This window comes from Colobus angolensis, unplaced genomic scaffold (assembly GCF_000951035.1).
Source record: "Colobus angolensis palliatus isolate OR3802 unplaced genomic scaffold, Cang.pa_1.0 Scaffold374, whole genome shotgun sequence".
Taxonomy (NCBI): Eukaryota; Metazoa; Chordata; class Mammalia; order Primates; family Cercopithecidae; genus Colobus; species Colobus angolensis.
The window spans coordinates 1245433-1265341 of NW_012117088.1; the positions used below are offsets into that span (position 1 = coordinate 1245433).

Here is a 19909-nt window from a genome sequence, read left to right on the forward strand (position 1 = left end):
TGGAGAATAATTTGAATAGTGCTTCCCTTCTCATATAATTTATGATATGAAGCTAGCATCATTTCTGATACCTTGATGAATTTTCACACTCCTAAGTTTGCATCAGCTTCCAGCATTTTATCCTGAGCTCCACATTGCTTTAGTGTGAAGTGTTTTGTCAGCCTGTCATTTTCTCTAGACATCTTCATCCTTTTCACCACAACTTTCCTCATCCGTGTCAATAAGTTTGCCTCTCCAAAGTGCTTCTGGCATATCTAGAATTTCTTGAATGGACTGACATTGTTGTAATATTCCCACAGTCAGTGATTTCTTCCATAACTACATTTACATTTGATTGCAGTTTCACTTCCAGTGTTATCATTGTTTATTTCTGTTACACCTTCATCTTTGTTGACCTGTTCTGTCTTTTTATTAAGTGTTTTTGTAAAATGTCATGTGGGTTTTTTACTAGGAGACAAGGAGGCAGCCCAATTGCACACTTTGCTATCTGTATGTTAACTGAAAAACAGGTAGATGCACAGTGACTAATCACTGACTGACCTTGAAAGAAGTGACTTAATGGGTCACTGATCATGAAGCACGTCTATTATTTATGTAGTGTTTTGTGAACTGAAAAGCTAGAAGTGAAGGTTTTACTTCATGCAGTTACTCATTAATATTGTGTGGTAACTGAAATTTGAATCACGTTGTTGGGTGACTGGTAAATTAAACCATGGTAACTGAAATTTGTGCGTTTTGAAACGATGTAAAGCAAGGATATCAACACTGAAAACCTGTCAGGCCAGACCACAAAAGCTGGTCCAGGTCCAAAGATAGCTTTCACTTTCTTTCATTACCTCAGCTACCAAGTAAGGAAAACATATAAAGTCAAAGTTTGATGAGGCAAGTAGACTGACTTCCCCAGTGTCCCCTCCCCCTTGTCCCTTTTCAAGAAGGCATTTCTGAATTTTGGCATTCTTGGCCACCCACTGGGCTTGCTGCATTTACCCATTTTTTTGGGAATTGTCGTTGAGAACCAGAAAGGCAAAGTGAATTGCTCAAGGATAGTAGCATAGCACTAGAGCTGTCGCCCGGACTGGAGTGCAGTGGCCGGATCTCAGCTCACTGCAAGCTCCGCCTCCTGGGTTTACGCCATTCTCCTGCCTCAGCCTCCCGAGTAGCTGGGACTACAGGCGCCCGCCACCTCGCCCGGCTAGTTTTTTTTTTTTGTATTTTTAGTAGAGACGGGGTTTCACCGTGTTAGCCAGGATGGTCTCGATCTCCTGACCTCGTGATCCGCCCGTCTTGGCCTCCCAAAGTGCTGGGATTACAGGCTTGAGCCACCGCGCCCGGCCAGTTGTGGTATTCTTTTACCACATTTGTTTTCTTCAAACACGTCCTGTTTTTCTGTTTGATAGACTATGAGAAAATATGGTCTTAGGAACTTTTTGTTGTTAGAGATGCTCTTTAATTTAGTTATACTACCTCAAAGGTCATACCAATAGGGCTTCCATTTCTCTTCTACTAGGGACAGAAATGATCTTGTATCTCTTTAGCTATTTGGACAAGGGGAACTCTCATCCTTTTGTCTCATCCGGAATGTATGTATCAGTTAATACTGCAAGCTGAAAAATCCTTTAAGCTTCTGTTAGATTCTGCCAGAATACACTTCTGATATCAGTTGTAGCTCCTGAACTGCTGTACAGTGTTTTTTTCTGGCATAATGAAGCCTTTGGCCATCACTGCTACTTTGAAAATCAAAGCCTTTTGGTCTCTAATGGAATGTTTATAAAAATACTCCATTTTGAAATTTGCTGAAGAAAAGGAGGAAGTATGGCAAATGATATTAGAAATCCCTCCGGCTTGCCTTGGCATAGCTTCATTTAGTGTTATGTACTTGAAATATCTAGAATTAGTGTGAATACAAAAGTATTAAAACCCAAAGATAAATAAGCTCATATCCTCCTTGTCTTCTATGGAAGTATAGCATCAGATACTTATCCCTAATTGTTATTTCTCTATAACAAGGTAAATTACCCCTTGCCAGATTTAATATAGTTAACTTGGATAAGCTAAAAATCTCCTGACACACGTCAAAAGTTTCATCTATTTGCAGTCTTACTAAGGTGAAGGTTTTTGGGATGGAGCAGTATAGAATGCCAAGCCTGTAGCAAAAAAAGCTCTACTGTATGTATGTCAGTCTCTGTTGCTTTCCTGGGTGTCAGAGAAATAAAGTAAACAGTCAAATGTAGTGAACTAGACATGTTTAGTTTAGTAATACAGTGACTGTCATAATACTTAACATGTAAAAGAAGGCCAAGGACCTTTAACTTATCCTGTGGTGTCAACCCTGTCTCAGTGTAAGGCACTAGTGTATCTTAAAGTAAGAGAATGATTTTTATTCAAGAAATACACAATAACAAGGAATTATTCTAGGAATCTGGCGGTGAATATAATAAGACAGTCAAACTACCTGCTCTCCTTGAGCTTCTATTCTAACGTGGGAGAATGAAAGCAAATAAATTACATGAATTGATTAATTGATCAGTTGCATGGCTTTTAATATACATATCTGTCAGTCTGCCCACCAGCACAGGTCCCTTATTAGCATGGGAGAAGGGCCTGATCACTGAAAGTATTATAGATTTTTCGAGTATTGAAATGAAACTTAGGGAAATTAGGGGCAGTGGCCTTTTAGAAAACAGCCTAACTCCATCAGTGACTTCTGCTTGCTTGTCCCTCTCATATGTGATCTGCTACTGGCCTTTGTTATTTCTCTCTGAAATAACACAAAAATTATGTTTAGGGCTCTCATTGACTTCAACTCCAAACCATATGTTACTTCTTTTAAAAACATAATTTCTAAAAAAAAAAAAAGAGGCAAATACAGTATCTTAAGATGATACTATATTTGAAATTCCAAGCTAAAACCCTGAAACAAGAAACTGTTAATATTTTGGGAAGCATTCTTTATTTTTGACTGGTCTCTCAGTGTGTAGGCCTCTGAGTTCCCAAAGATATACTTTGGTTGCAACTGACTATTTAGTAGCATTGTTTGATTTTTAAGTCATTTGATTTTTTTATCTGAGGAGATAACTTTATTATAAAAAATTTTACTTGAAAAAAATTTATTTTGGTAAGCAAATGTAAGGCTGTCACTTTTGCTTATTTGCATTAAATAAGCATGCTACACAGTTTTTCCATTTCAAAACGCGGGTTATTTGATTATGCCAGAGTAATCACAATCAGGAATTCACAAACGTTTGTACTTAATGTACTGAAAGGTCTTTGCTCACTTTTTAAAAGTTCTCTTACAGAACTACAACTCTGTAAAGTACTACATTTATAAGCCAAAAAATTTTTAACAAAGAAGAAAAATTCCCATCAATCATTTAACCAAATACAGTAGTAAACTTTGTCTTTAAAATGGGAAGGCTTGTTATCATAGTTGCTTTTGTTTTTGTTATACCTGTGGTTTTTGCTGTTTTTTTAGAAGTTGAAGGGAGCGTGCTCTCTCTGGAGGTTCAGTTAATTGCAGTGAGTAGATCAATATTCAGCAATCATGTCTTTTAAAGCCTTTTCTGATCTTGAGATTTTATGATTCTATATTTACCTTTGCCTCTGCTTTTTCCTTCAGTGATAAGAGTGCAGGGATAATGTAGGGGTTGAGATGGGGAGTGAATTGGGCTAGTGGTTTAGGAGGTGATGGGCATTAAGTGGGAGTTGAAAACATGTTGTGGTTGATTCTAAGAGGGGCAATTGCTACTGGCGTCTGCTTTTTGTAGTTTTTTGTTTTTTTAATACTAAATACATGTTCTTAATTGTAATTATTTTTTAAATTAGGGGAAAAAAGGAAGAAAAAGATAAACCCAAAGATAAAAATAATTTTTGAAAGTCACCTTCTCATAGCTTCCTCCAAACAGACAATCCCTTAATTCTTAGAAATGGGCCAATATAGAAATCATCAAAAAGATGATTAAGAATAGGTTTTGAAAAGAACTCTGGAGGAGATAAGATAGTTTTCATGGGATTAGAATGTAAGGCTTATGTTATTTATTGGCTCATAAGAAGTTTCCTGAAAGATAGAATTTTTTTTTGATGATAAGATTGAATTTAAGGTAGATATTTTATGTCCCTTGGAGCTAGACAGTCTTTTTTATCTTTGTGTTCCCAGCCCCAGATATACCACCTAACCTATACTAGGTACTCAAAAATTGTTTCTTGAGCTTAACCCAGTACTCATTATTGATGGAAATAAAAGCAAGATAATCCCGGGTAAAAGGAGTAGATGTTTTTATGAATAAAGGAATTCTTTTTCAGTTACTCTCCAAAATGTTCTCTTTCAGAAAGTGTACAATTTTTTTTTTTTTTTGCCTAGTATATTGGAATCATAAGCATTGACTTCGTATTTCAAAGTTGAAAGAAATGAGATTGATGTCCCACACAGTTGTAAAATGCCAAAAATAAGTAGTGCTGCCATGAATTAAAGGCCAGTGCTCTGAAAAGCTTCAGATCAAGGGTGGCTATAATTGAAAGGGCCCAAATAAGTATTTAAAACCACCTCTCCTGGGAATGCTAAGATTTCTGAATTTCAAATTGGCATTTTATGTTTGACAAGGTGACATTGTATAAGAAATGTGTTGTAAAACACAGCTGTATGATAGGAAAATGATTGAATGTAAATATTTCAAGATGCAGACCACTGTTCAAATGTTATCGTAAATCTTTGCCATTGTTTTAGGGCATAACTCTTCATGCATATATGAGCTGAATTGATAGAGCCAGCTCTTCGAGAGGAAATCATCAGCACCTTTCTGCCTCTCTGCTACCACTAGTCTGATTCAACCACAAAAATATCTTATTAGGTTTTGCTATTATTATCATAGGTTTATTATTATGTAAGTGGGGAAACTTTTTTTTGAAAATATACATCTGGCATTTGCCCTACTCATTGAGTGGTCTGAAATGTCACTGTTAGGTGAAATTAGAATAGCCTGGGACAGTTTGCACTCTCAAACCTTGAAAAGAAAAAAGCTTGAGTTATAAGATTAACTATCTTTCCATTCTTTGTAGGTTTGGAAGGTTTGCAGTTGCTGCTCTTCAGTCCAAAGTAGAACAGTATGAGCGTGAAACCAATCGCCTCAAGAAAGCCCTGGAACGAAGTGATAAGTATATAGAGGAACTAGAATCTCAAGTTGCACAGCTAAAAAATTCAAGTGAAGAGAAGGAAGCTATGAATTCCATTTGCCGGAGAGCACTTTCTGCAGATGGCAAAGGGAGCAAAGGCAGTGAGGAGGATGTGGCATCAAAGAATCAAGGCGATAGTGCTAGAAAGCAGCCTGGCTCATCCACCACCAATTCTTCTCACCTAGCAGAGCCTTCCAGCAGCCGACTGTGTGACACCAGTTCTGCGAGGCAGGAAAGTACCAGCAAAGCAGAAATTAACTGTTCTAAGAACAAAGACCTATATCAAAAACAGGTAGAAATAATGTTAAATGTGACAGATACAAGTATGGATACTTATTTGGAAAGAGAATGGGGGAATAAACCAAGTGACTGTGTACCCTACAAAGATGAAGAACTTTATGATCTTCCAGCTCCTTGTACTCCTTTGTCCCTTAGTTGCCTTCAGCTCAGTACTCCAGAAAATAGAGAGAGCTCTGTGGTCCAAGCAGGAGGTTCCAAAAAGCACTCAAACCATCTCAGAAAATTGGTGTTTGATGATTTTTGTGATTCCTCAAATGTTTCTAATAAAGATTCTTCAGAAGATGATATAAGTAGAAGTGAAAATGAAAAGAAATCAGAATGTTTTTCTTCCCCAAAGACAGGATTTTGGGACTGTTGTTCCACAAGCTATGCCCAAAACTTAGATTTTGAAAGTTCAGAGGGGACCACAATAGCAAATTCTGTTGGAGAAATATCTTCAAAATTGAGTGAGAAATCAGGCTCATGTGTATCCAAGAGGTTGAATTCTATTCGCTCTTTTGAAATGAACCGGACAAGAACATCCAGTGAAGCATCAATGGATGCTGCTTACCTTGACAAAATCTCTGAGTTGGATTCTATGATGTCAGAGTCAGACAACAGCAAGAGCCCTTGTAATAACGGTTTTAAGTCACTGGATTTGGATGGGTTATTGAAGTCATCTCAAGGCAGTGAATTTCTTGAGGAACCTGATAAGTTGGAAGAAAAAACTAAGCTAAACCTTTCCAAAGGTTCTCTAACTAATGATCAGTTAGAAAATGGAAATGAATGGAAACCCACTTCTTTTTTTCTCCTCTCTCCATCTGACCAAGAAATGAATGAAGATTTTTCACTCCATTCCAGTTCTTGTCCAGTAACTGATGAAATCAAACCCCCAAGCTGCTTGTTTCAGACAGAGTTTTCCCAGGGCATTTTGTTAAGCAGTTCACATCGACTATTTGAAGATCAAAGGTTTGGGTCATCTTTGTTTAAGATGTCCTCAGAGATGCACAGTCTTCATAACCACCTTCAGTCTCCTTGGTCTACTTCCTTTGTGCCTGAAAAGAGGAATAAAAATGTGAATCAGTCAACAAAAAGAAAAATCCAGAGCAGCCTTTCCAATGCCAGCCCATCAAAAGCAACTAAAAGTTGACTCATTAGAAAGGTGTCATTTGTAGTTTTGTCCTGAGAGAAATAGAAAAGTTGTTAAAGTTACCTTTTTTCCTCAGAAAAGTTCTATACAAATTGGAATTGATAATCTTTAGTCAAGTATCCAGTCAGGATGGTGGATTAACCTGTACCCAGAATGCTTTTTGTTCATTTTGAAAAGATTTTGGTCTTTTCATTTTTATTTGGGGGTCTTTGTGACAAGAGAAGTTAGGGAGGAGGTTATTTTTGTGTTTTGGGGTTGGTTGGTTTTTTTTTTTTTTTTTTTTTTACTGAATTTGATATGTATCTCGGTTAGGTGTACATTGTTTTTTAAAAAATGTTATTTAACTGTCAGATACAGTGACCTGTTGATAAGCCCCACTTGTCTTCAGAACTTGGATTTTTTAAATAAAACTTTTAGTGTTGTCTATATACTGCTCAGTAAGACACTTGAGTTTCTTTAAGTTTTTCCTAGGGTGGAAATTATTTTACATGTCACTTTTTATTTATGTTCAGTGATGGCCTAATTTTTCTGCAGTGCCGTGATGGAGAAATAGCACTCTAACCTTAGTCCAATATTGATTTACTTTTTTTTTTTTTTTTTTTAGATTTTATGCATATGTTTGCATTTTTTAGCATTGTGTTTTGTCCAGTTTTGTGAAAATGTTCTGCTAGTATGAAAGAATACATTTTCTATATGAAAACATTTGTTTTATGTTAGGTAGCTTATATTTTCTCATCTTTGTGTGTGTATGTGTGTAAAATCAGAAATTTAGCATACTATGGAAGGAAGGCATGGAGCACTTGGGTTTAGAGGAACCTAAAACATCATAGCTTCATTGTTGCAGATGTACAGGTTTGAAAGAGCTCATCGCCAAGTTCTTGATCCCCTTACATTCCAGGGGAGTTTTCTTTTGAGTAATATGTTTCTTGTTTGCATGTTACTGTTCTTTGTGGCAACTATGCATGGTAGCATTTTTGCTTGCTGTGTTTTCCATACTTAAGAAAAAGAGGTTTCAGTTGACTGATAGAATATCTTTTATGTAGGACAAAACTTGTCTGTGAAGAGTGTTGAGGGGGTGAGGATAGGTAAGAGGTAAGCACAATTTTTCATTTAGGCTCTGAAAAAATGTATTGTTCTAAACATATTTGGTATGCCTCTATAGGCCTTTAAAAATGGGTTTGTATGCTGTTTAATGTGCACTGAACATTTTACATTAATAGTATACTGTTTTACATTAATACTGCATGCTTTTCTATGTGAATTGAATAAAGAATGTCGTTAAGCACTGTATTCCTTGATGTTGACGATGATTCTTTGTCTCATATATTGAATTAGCTTATAAAGACTGGGAAAAACTACTTTCTTTTTTTTTAGACGGAGTCTCACTCTTGTCGCCTAGGCTGGAGTGCAGTGGCACGATCTCTGCTCAGTGCAGCCTCCACCTCTCAGGTTCAGGCAATTCTCCTACCTCAGCATCCTGAGTAGCTGGGATTACAGGCACCTGCCACTACACCCAGCTAATTTTTGTACTTTTAGTAGAGAAACGGTTTCGTCATGTTGGCCAGGCTGGTCTCAAACTCCTGATCTCAGGTGATTCGCCTTCTTCGGCCTCCCAAAGTTCTGGGATTACAAAAAAAAACTACCATGTCTTAATTGATTTTATAGTACGTTGACAAGCTATGGTCCATGGACCAAATCTGGCCTGTGGCTGTTTCCCAGGCTGGAGTGCAGTGGTGCAGTTATGGCCCACAGCAGCCTCGGATGGACTGGGCTCAAGCCATCCTCCCCCACTCACTCTCCCACAGATCTGGGACTACAGGGACACACCATGTCAGGCTGATGTTTTTAGTTTTTGCAGAGACAACATCTCACTATGTCGCCCAGCCTGGTCCTGAATTCCCAGGCCCAAGTGATCTTCCTGCCTCAGCCTCCAAAAGTGCTGAGCCACCACACCTGGTCAATCATGAAATTGAATTTTATGCATTTTAATATTTTATAAAAATCTCCCTTGAAAGGCCTGTGAGCAAAAAATGGAATTTACAGTTTTCGATGGTTTTTAAATATCCATAGATTATTGCATAACACAGGAAAATTATATTAAAGTCACATTACATTGTTTCTAAATAAAGTTACTGAAACACAGTTACACTCATTTGTTTACATATTACCTACACCATCTAAAATATTTACTATATGGTCTTTTACAGAAAAATTTACTGACCCTTGTTATAATAGACTGATAATGAAACCATAAAAGTGACAATTCACATTTGTAATTTGAAGAATCATGCCCTCCACTTACAGAAGTAATAACCAAAGGGTGGCATGGTGGCTCATGCCTATAATCCAAGCACTTTGGGAGACCGAGGTGGGCGGATCACCTGAGGTCGGAAGTTCGAGACTAGCCTGACCAACATTGAGAAACCCCATCTCTACTAAAAATACAAAATTAGCCGAGCGTGGTGGCACATGACTATAATCCTGGTTACTCGGGAGGCTGAGGCAAGAGAATCGCTTGAACCCAGGAGGTGGAGGTTGCGGTGAGCCGAGATCACGCTATTGCACTCCAGCCTGGGCAACAAGAGGGAAACTATCTCAAAAAAAAAAGGAAAAGTAAGAAAGAGCTCATTTAAAGCAGAATTTTGTTTTATGTTACATATTTTCCAATCATTTTTCTGATATGTTAAAGCTAATGGATACATTCAGAGCTATTGGCCCTTTAAATGTCTTCGATAATATGACTACACATTAGAAACTCACATGTAGCAATTAAAATTTTTCTGTCACAGGTTAAATTTAGGGGTGATATGATCTAAATCTACGTTCCTCCAAATTCATATGTTGTACACCCAAGATAATGGTACTGAGGTGGGGCTTTTGGTAGATGATTAGTTCATGAGGGCTTTGCTTTCACTGAATGGGATTAGTGCCCTTATTTAAAAAAAAAAAAAAAAGGCGTGGGTGCCAGGTGCGGTGACTCAACGCCTTAATCCCAGCATTTGGGGAGGCCGAGGCGGGCAGATCACGAGGTCAGGAGATCGAGACCATCCTGGCTAACACAGTGAAACACCGTGTCTACTAAAAATACAAAAAATTAGCCAGGCATGGTGGCGCGCACCTGTAATCCCAGCTACTCGGGAGGTTGAGGCAGAATTGCTCGAACCCGGGAGGCGGAGGTTGCGGTGAGCCAAGATCATGCTGCTGCACTCCAGCCTGGGTGACCAAAAAAAAAAAAAAAAAAAAAAAAAAAAAGTCTGGAGTAGTTTCCCTGCTTCTTCCGCCATGTGAGAAGGACACAGCAAGAAGGTACCATCTTTGAAGCGGATAGTGAGACCTCACCAGAATCTGCTGGTGCCTTGATCTTGGACCTCCCAGAACAGTGAGAAATAAAATTATATTGTTTAAAAATTACTCAGTCCAAAACATTTCGTCATAGCAGCCTGGACGGACTAAGGCAAGGGGTAAGCCTAATTCTAGTTCTGTGATCAAGGATATGTCTTTTTAGTTCAAATGCACTGACACTGTGACATGGATATCTGGAGTGTGTAACTTGATTTACTGATGACTAACCTAGGTGAGAGCATCTATGTTAGACTAAGGTATTTTCCCGCTGCTTATATTCAGAAACATCCCTCCATTCTCCCTAAAACGATATTCTATATATTAAATGTGTGCCATTTATTTAAAGGGTCTAATCTGTGTAGGATTTGATTTTAATCACACATTCTCATTTGCACTCTTTACCACTTTTCTAAAATGTGATGTCATGGTAAATATAGTGGTTTCGTAGATTTTTAAATGTATCCATTATGTACACACACTCCAGGCAAAAACAAAAAACAAAAAACCTTATACTAAGTATCTTGCTAAGCTAACCTCTATTTCATCTAATCCCTTCTTATTTCATCTAATCCCTTCTTAAAACTTTGTGAACCAAGTACTGTCGTCCCCAGTTTACAGAAAAACAAATCGAGGAAGCGTGATCACACAGCTGGAATAGATATGAACCATATCTTGGAGCTGGGTCTGTGGCTCTAGAGCTTCTCTTCTCCCTTGTGTAATAAAGAATTCACATTTATAGACCAAAGGATAAAGGGATTTGAAATTTTCCAAGCATTATTTTTAAAGTATTTTGGAAGTATTAGCATGTTTCTTTATTTTTTATTTTTACATTTGAGACAGGGTCCCGCTCTTAGGCTGGAGTGTAGTAGTGCGAACACAGCTCACTTCAGCCTTGACCTCTTGGGTTTAGCATGTTTCTTTTATAGTAGCATTTAGTTCCTGAGTCTGACTACTAAACAAGCTCAATGATGGGAGTTGTGTATGTGCTACTTAAGAGATTCGCATTGACTCTGACATTTAGATTAAGTTAACCTTGTCTTGGTAAATTTCACTAAGGCTATGATAGAGAAAGATGTACTCATGACAAGGAAGCAGACAGTTCATGTTTTTAGAAAACCATCTTTTGACTGCTTAAAATGCATTGGCTATGGGAATGTGACAGGATGCTAGTGGTTTTGTTTGTTTTTTGGTCATGACTTAGTATTCATCTTTTATTTTTAAAATCATTCCATCCGAAAATGACAAGTCTTTTTCCTGTTTTATGGAGTCAGCTGACACACACAAAAAGAACATGGTACAGTAAGATTTACAGTCCCTTAATTTCGAGTCTGCTTTGTTTCCCAAGCATCTCTTGGCCATCTACATTGGTTTGAAAAAACTACTGAAAAAGACAACTTGGTCTTGAATCTGTGATGTTTCAGGAACTTCTTGTTTCTACTTGAATGGTTTTCAGTGATTCAAAGTGAAATACATACACTAGATTTCCCCCCCCTTTTGTACCTTTGGATATTTGTAAAGAGAATCAAACTGAGATTAACTGTTTATGGGATGTGCTTTATTAGATTAGAAGGGTTTCGCAGAGCCTCATAAGAACATTTGTGGGAGTCCTGCAACACAGCTTTTGCCTATCACGATGTAACCTGATCCTTTTAATACTTGGCAGAGAGAAAACCTTTTAAGCAATGATCTCAGAGTGCACAGTGAACATTTATTGCCTAATTCTCGGAACCCCACTCAGCTAGGAAGCATCTGTAAGATGCAGATTTCTTTACAGAACCCACCTGGAGCGCAAGTTAGGGCGATATTTAGTTTTATATGACTGAGACAGTCTAGAATGCCTTGAGTTACAGCTCCACTTCAGAAACAAGGCAGATTCTTAGACCTGCTGTGTCTTTTTCTTTTCATTATCCTAGATTCTAAGTGTTGTGTCTTAATAAGGAGCAGACCCTCTCTAATAAATATTAGCTTATTGGTGTGTGAAGGGGGCCTTAAGTGACGTTTGTAATTTGGGGATATAAAGATCCTTTTCCCAAGGGATTTGGCTTGGATATTTACTGAGACTTACTGGGAGGTGGGGGGGATGCAATTCTAATGCATTTTGATTCTTACATCATTTGTGAGTAGAAAAATGCCCCTGTTGGGAATAGCGTGGAGCAGTGAGAAAGTCTGGCATCTTCACAGAGATGTTACTCGTACTGGGTCTTGAAGGGTAAATAAGAGTTCTGCGCGGAAGAGGACATCTCCTGCGTGTCGGGTTGTGCTGGAGGGGGTGACTATTTAGCCTCTGTCTCAGAAGAGGTGCTGAAGAAACCATTCCTTAACATCAGGGCTCCTGTTTGAAAAAAGGTTCCCCGGGTTGCTCCAGCCTGGGTTTACACGTTTGGCTTTGCTCCGCCGCCTCTCCGGAGTCCCCAGAGGCTCTTGGGCTTGCCCCAACCTCCTGAGTCGGCGGCCTGATGGCGAGACAGTGGCTCCCTGGGCGCTGGAAGGCTTAGGCGGTGGCGAGTTGGCCCATCATCTGTCCATTAAGATGAGACTTGACCTTTTGAGGGAAGGAAGGGGCGACCTCGCCTAACCCATCGGGTCATCTTTATGTTCGGGGTGGGGAGATGGGGTCTGGCCCGCTAGCCTCGGCTCTAAGGCCTCTTCTCTCCATGGGATTTCAGCGGACTCGGCCTTCTCGGATTCCCGCCGCTGGTGCCCGCTCTTCCCTTCCCCTCCAGCCCCCACCGGAACCCCAGTCCCCAGTCTCGGGAAGCCAGAAGCGCCCTGGCCCTTCCAGCCCGATTTTCCCGCTTTCTCGAGGGCGCTCCCGGCTGGTCCCGCCCAAGCCCCACCCGAACGTCCGGCTCTGCGGTTTCCTTTCATTTTATTACTACTCGTGAAACCTGGCGGTTAAGACGCGAAACCAACAAAGAGTTTTCTTTCCACCTTAACCTTGCACACAATCCTTTAACAAATTAATTAATCCTAATGAATTAACACTCCATTTATTTAAACGCGCTACAGTCCATGAATTAAATTTTCATGCAGTGATTAAAGGCTGTTAAAATATGCATGATTTCGTTAAAATTTTATAATAAATCAGGGCAATGTGTTACATGACAAGGCAACTATTTCCCAGTCCCTCGCAAGGGGCTTTGATTTGTGCGGGCGGCGGGAAGGAGGGGCGGCTGGCTGAGGCGCCGGCGAGCGTTGGAAGCCGGGCGACAGGACCCAGCTCCGCACTCTCGGGTTTGGACTCGCATCCTTGCGGTTTTCTCCACGGCTTCCAGACGCTCTTGGGGATCTTGCTCCTAGAGCCAGAGCGGAGCTTGCGGAGAGCGACAGGCACCCGCTTCCAGGTCCTCGGAGCCGCTCTTGTGGGGGCTGGGGGTCCCCTGCTGCTCATTGACTACCGCAGAGCTCCCTCCACCCGAGGCGTCCGTGCGTTCTGGTGGCAGCAGCCAGCAGGCGGCTATCCGCGGAGCGGGAAGGCGACAGAACTTCCCGTGTCCTTGCGTGGGATCATGGACAGGCGTGTCTGTTGTGGAGTTTCGTTTGTTTGTTGTTGTTCTGACCCAGGACCTGGAAGCTCCTTCTCCGATCAGCGCCTTCTTGCAGCGCCTCTAATCAGGGCCCAGGCGGGGCGGGGACGCCTCTGCTCCTCCTGGGACCTAAATCACAGGGGTCCGTGGCCATGTTCAGCCATAAGACATTGTTCACTTGGGTTGCGAAACTCCTGGCAACTATTAGGCAGGGGAGGGCCAGTCCCTGTTGGGACAGAGACGTAGTAGTCATGTGTCACCCGTAGAGCTTTCACAAGGTAGGTGCGTTTCATGTCCACGGAGAGATTAGGAAGGAGATACATACATAGGTCTATATCTATAGATATAACGTCAAGAGTGACAATAGTCAGCAGTGAACTTTCCTGGGACACATCATCTGGGTCGCTAGGTCATCAACGACATCTCCAGGTGGGCTGGTTAACGTCCAGGAAAATGTCCCCAAGTGAAGTTGCATTTAAACTACCAGACGAAAGAAAATAGTATGTTTCCCACCGGTTTCCTTGAGAACCTCCTCTGCGGGTCTCAGCTGGAGCCCAGTCTGAATGCCCAGCTGGGAGCCTTAGAAGCAGAGATGACGACGGGCCCCAGTACCGCCAACCACCCCGGGCCTTAGGGTAGGAGAGAGGCCGCGGGAGCTCCTCGGTGCCAAGCAGAAAGGGAGGATGACGGTCTCCGGGAAATGTCCGAGCCTAAGCGACCTGGAGCTCGGCGCGGGGAACTCCAATCTCAGCGCTGGGCTAGGTCCCGGGACTGGACGGGAGGAGATCCGATGGCCCCCAGTGAGGCCGGCGAGGAGCCCAGTAGCCATCGCCCTGGAGGTACCGAACCAAGATGCGCGAGTAGCTATACGACACTGGGATCAAAGCAGCTCGGGCATGACTCTGGGAGGGCGGTCCAGAGGGGAAGCGAAAGTTCCACCGTCCTTTCTCCATTCCTTTCTCCATTCCTTTTCCATTCCACTTTTGAGTGTCAGAGCCGAGGGCGCCGGGACAGCCCAAGAGCAGCCCCTGTTTCGAGACCCGAAGCTCTTACCCATATCCTGCTCCCCCGCTGTCTGCCCTTTCACCCGTGCTTGAAACAACCAAAGTGGACTCTAAAGCCGGCAGACCCTGGGCCCAGGGGGCTTCCCCTGCATGCAGGGTGCTGGCTGCGTTGTGAAATGTGCCTCCTTTCAACCTAGACAACTGCCTACGCACAATGTGGCTTCCCGAGTCTGCGAGGAACATAGCTCCGGCTTCGACCACTAGGACCCGAGGTGGCCGGGCCTGCAGGCGGGACAAGAACTCTGGGTTCCAGCAGGAGCAAGGGGCCCGGCGCCCTCCCCTGTATACCCGCAACCTCCAGGCACTTATGTCGACATCCCTCAGGCCCTATCCTGAGTCCCTAAACCCCGACAGACAACTCAGATTCAACCCCCCCGAGGTGAGAAGGTGGGAAGAGTGGTGGCTGCGGAGTCAAATACTAACTTTCTCCGCACCCCGTTGGAAGGAGGAAGTCAGTGCCCAGGTGGGCAACAGCTGTAAGGCGCGCTCTCCAGAAGTGGAGGATGGGAAGGTGGCGGTTCAGGTTAAAGGTGAGGAGGGTTCACACCAGACAGTGTGGATCCTCGCACAAAACCTCTCCCACCAGTCCTCACGCCAACCAGCGAAGGTCTGCTCCCTTAGCTCGGGGAAAGGGCGCTGCCAAAGGAAACGGGAAGTGAGGCCTGCCAAAGGAGGAGGAGAAAATTAATTAATGAGGGAAAGAAATGTGTCTCTGATCCAGATGATAGACTCCCTGTCCCTGGGGGCGGAAATTCCTTGGAAATCAATAGCTGTGCATTCATTATCCTTCTCTTGATAAAATGCAAAGCTATGAGATGAGGAGGAGGAGGGGATCTGTGTTGGTCATTAAATAAGAAGGGAAAAAAAATTGCCCAGAAATCTATGCCAAGCCTCAGACCCCATGTGGGTATCATTAGCACAGGCAGGGGCCAACGAGTTACAGCAGTTGCCAAACCAGGAAAACAAAACAGTGACATATGGGTGAGCTGAGCCCAAGCCCGCCACCCTTTCCTTTTATGCACCAGGAGGAAAGTAGGGAGAGGCTTGATACGGTCCAGGGAACTGCCTGCAGATGTGCCAGCATGCCCCATTCTTTAGCCTGGGGCTGAGAACCAACAAGGATGAGGCGTGATAACTGTCCAAGGATCATCCACCCCATTTTTCTCTACACGTCCCTCTCATCACACCTGCTATACCTGTGTCATAGAGGCTTTTTATTCGTGGCTGCCCCACGCACATACACTGTCACCTCCTATAGGGCAAGTACTCATATTGTATACCTTATTTTATCTCCAGTGTCTTGTACTGGGCCAGACTACTGCTCAGCAAGCATTGGAGGAAGGAAGATAAGGTAGCAAGTTAATGAGGGAGGAGTGAAATAATTGGCTCCTGAAAAAGAACAGGCTGGAATCAAAATTTACAGCTCTGCCTGGGGAAAACACACCCCTCCTTTTTAAGGAGAATGTAGACCACCCTCCCCCAAGGATCTTCCTGCAATCTCCAACCAGCCCTGGATTGTTGAACAGCCCCTAGGCCACCACCTCTCCCCCAGACTACCTGAAACTGGCCTCTCTTCTTTCCTACACACATGTGTTGTTTGGTCGGGTACTTTTCCTGTGACAAACCCCGCACCAAGTGCCACAGTGAAGTTGGATGTGTCCTAGATGGGCTTCCTATCCATGGCGGGAGGGGGAGGGAGGATTGTACCCATAGCCCTCATATTTCTGGTCCCATCAAAACACCCAATATCCCGAGCAAAGATCTGTCCTCACCCCAAGGTGGGGTATTCCTGTTGTCGAAAGAGAGGTAAACAGGGAAGGAAATCTTGGTGGGACTAACTCCTAACTTCAGGCTAAACTGGCATCTCTCTGCTGGGTTTACTGGAAGCCTCCCAGGGTTGGAGGGTTTATTGGAAGCCTCCCAGGGTTGCAGGGTGAACCGAGGTGCCTTTTGGGTACTCAGGAGCTCACCGCGCTCTCAGAGGCCCCACCCGGCCACAAACCTGTACTGTTTGCCTTTCTGTCGCCCTGTACCCTTCAGGGTCCCTAAAGACCAGCGTTTCCTTGAGAGGGGAGGAGCAGGCTCCAGGCCCTCACCCTCTGTGGGGGCCTTTTCTTTCCCCTTAAGAGAGAGTGCAGGGAACTGCCACCAGGGGTGTCAGGAAGGATTAGGTTAAGCCCGGACTCCCGGTGTGATGACTGCCTTAGGACTCACTCTTTCCCTCTAGCGACGTCCTGCTCAGCGTCCACTCCCCGTTGAGATAAAGTTGCATTTAGCGCTCCCAGGGGACTGCATAATGGATGGAGCCAGCTCCTTCTCTCACCAGCAAGTGAACATCCTTCTCACTTCCTTCTGGAGCTAGAAGGAAGGGAGGGGGTGGGTGGGTGGGGAACATGAAAAGAAAGAAAGAAAAAGCCATGGTGACGCCTGTGGGCCCTTCTTGGAATGTGAGTAGGCGAGTGGGTATGTTAAATACACATGCGTTTGTGCAGAGGAAAGATAAAATCCATGGGAACGCAAATTTAGGTTTATAGAAATGAGATCTGCTCTTTGGTGGAAATACAGACCTCCTTGGTGTGAGAGAGACCAAAAAGATTATGTACCTGATCTCGGCTTTCCATAAGCAGCCCCTTGCTGCTCTCCAGCTCTCTTGCTGCAGATGTGATAACATCTGGGCTGTTAGGTTATTATCACCGCGAGCAAGTGCTCGGTCTCTGGGGACTTTGGCACCTGAACTGTGGCTCCCCTGGGAGGCTTTTGATCTGCTGCCACATAAGGGCCATATAACAGGTTGGCTAATTGATTTATTCTTTTTGAGTCTTAATTTCACAATAATGTTTTAACAATTTAAAAACTGTACCAGAGCTTGTACCCGTTCTTTCAAATTGGCTTAATATTTTTGAATCAAGCTTTCCTATAAGTTAGCTTGATCTGTCTCCTATTGAAAATATATGTGTGTGTGTGTGTGTGTGTGTGTGCAAGCAGAGATAAGAGGCGAAAAGCCAAAACGATGGAAGGGAAAAGAAAGTTTTCTTTTCAACATCTTATTCCCTTTTCTCTGAAGCAGTTTTCCTGGAGTTCCCAGCATAAAGTGTGTGTGTGTGTGTGTGTTGACGCTGAGGGGAGGAAGGATCCCAACTACACCCTGTTAACTATTTTTTCCTTTTGATTACTAGAAGCCTTAGATCACCCGGAGCTCGTTTGAAACGTGGGTTTGTACACGGTTGAAGGAGACAAACAATAAGAGAAATGCACAATTTCATTTCAACAGCTTTTCCCGAGTAGAAAGCACACGCTCCTTGTGGCTCCTAAGTGGCTGTCACTGGCGGTGCCTGACACAGTTATATTCACAACAACAACAAAAAAAGTATGCGGAGGAAATTAAATTATATGGAAATCAATAGCGTCTGACTGCTTCAAACAAATGTCTGTCACCGCGATTATTCTCCAGCAACCTATTTATAAACCTTGAAAGAAACAGGTTCTTGCAGCAAAAGACAGCACCTTCTGCATTTCTGTGTTGTTATTTATACTGTATACAGAGGAATGCGCGGGCATAATTTAACATACAAATGCCCAGCTGTATACATTATATAACAGCTTGTTAGGCATCCCAGAGAGGAGGAGTGCCTAAGTAATGTGCATATATTCCGGGCTTGCGATGAGGGTGAAGAAACAAACAAAAAAACACACAGAGGGGCGTGCGCTCATCTCGTCTTTTTTCTTCTAAAAGGTGTCCACCCTTAGACAATAGCTCGACCTTCCGATCTTTCCAGACCGCGGTGGGAAAGGTGAGGCGGGCAGTGCGCATGCCCGGGTAGCTACAGGTGCATCACCTGCGCTGTCCTTGCTGGTGGTCACTATAAGAGCGGCTCCCACGCGCCGGTTGCGACCCGACGAGCGCGCGCGCGCGCAGACGCAAGGCGCCGCCGAGAAGGAGAGCGCGCGCCAGACAGACGGAGACAGCTGATGCCTGTCAGCGCGGTAGGGCCGCGAGCTCTCGCGAGAGCTCCCCGGGACAGCCGCGAGAAGTGGGGCTCAGGTGTAAGAGGAGTACATCCCGTCGGCGCGCGGGGCTAGAGCTCTCGGAGAAGCAGGACCGCGAGGCCGGCGCGCGGCGCTCTGCGCGGTCAGAGGGAGAGTCCAGCAGCAAGCAGCAGGAGCAGTAGCAGCAGCCCGCGGCGCGGCCGCCACCAGCCGCCGCGACCGCCGCGGCTGCAGCCTCGGAAGGGAGGCCGGGTGAGCCGGCGTACGCACTTTCCCGCGGACTTTCGGAGTGTTTGTGGATATACATGCCAAGCCGCCACGATGATGTCCATGAACAGCAAGCAGCCTCACTTTGCCATGCATCCCACCCTCCCTGAGCACAAGTACCCGTCGCTGCACTCCAGCTCCGAGGCCATCCGGCGGGCCTGCCTGCCCACGCCGCCGGTAAGCGCCCCACGCCCGCGGCCCCGGCCCGCGCGCCTGCCCCTCCCCGTCTCCGAGTCGCTGCATGTCGGGGGCTGGTGTGTGCAGGTCCCGGTGCAGGGAACTGCGGGCAGGGGGTGTAGAGCAATCCTGCTGCGAGGCACGTTTTGTCCGGCGGCGCTTAATGTCGTGTTCCTGTGTGCCTCTGCCTCTGCGTCGGGCGCCTGCGATCGGAGTGGGGAGCGCTAGGGCCAGGACTCTCGACTTCCCTGCACTTTCTCTGTTAATTTCACGCCTCAGAAAGGCGGTCTCTGTGCGTGCTCGGGTGTGTGACACGGGTCCCCAGCTACGAGTTACATTTCCATTTCTTCTTCTTTTCCCCCTTCTTTTTCGTCTCCCACGCCCGTTCCCGGAATGTGTTCTTGTGTCCCCCTTTCTCCCTACTTCTGTCGCCCTCTCCACGGCTCCTATACCTTCTCGTCTGTCCCCCTGCCTGGTCGCCAATGTGCCCCCTTCTCCGTCTTTCCCGCTCTCCGCTGCCCCCAACCCCGTTGTTACTTTGGTTGCTTTGTGTTTGCCCTTCGCATGCTGTGCTTTCCGGCTTGTGTGTGTGTTTCTTCTGTTGTTTTGTTTTGCTCTTTTGGTTTTGTGGTGTTTTTTTTTTTGGTTTGGTTTGGTTTGGTTTGTGTCGCCTGCAGCTGCAGAGCAACCTCTTCGCCAGCCTGGACGAGACGCTGCTGGCGCGGGCCGAGGCGCTGGCGGCCGTGGACATCGCCGTGTCCCAGGGCAAGAGCCATCCTTTCAAGCCGGACGCCACGTACCACACGATGAACAGCGTGCCGTGCACGTCCACTTCCACCGTGCCGCTGGCGCACCACCACCACCACCACCACCACCACCAGGCGCTCGAGCCCGGCGATCTGCTGGACCACATCTCCTCGCCGTCTCTCGCGCTCATGGCCGGCGCGGGC

The 19909-nt window shown here is 44.6% G+C and overlaps 2 protein-coding genes across 3 annotated transcripts in view; both read left to right on the forward strand.

Moving 5' to 3' along the window:
* Positions 1–7888, forward strand: part of RNF219 (ring finger protein 219) — a 43276-nt gene extending 35388 nt beyond the window's left edge. For both annotated transcript variants that reach the window (XM_011953838.1, XM_011953839.1), the window contains one exon: positions 5053–7888. In XM_011953838.1, the coding sequence (XP_011809228.1) occupies positions 5053–6595 (1543 nt within the window). In that variant the 3' untranslated portion in view covers positions 6596–7888. The remainder of the gene's footprint in view (positions 1–5052) is intronic.
* Positions 7889–18701: 10813 nt separating this feature from the next.
* The window catches only part of POU4F1 (POU class 4 homeobox 1), a 1973-nt gene continuing 765 nt past the window's right edge, over positions 18702–19909 (forward strand). The window contains exons 1-2 of the mRNA XM_011953853.1: positions 18702–18959; positions 19637–19903. Coding sequence (XP_011809243.1) covers positions 18837–18959; positions 19637–19903 — 390 coding nt within the window. The 5' untranslated portion in view covers positions 18702–18836. The remainder of the gene's footprint in view (positions 18960–19636; positions 19904–19909) is intronic.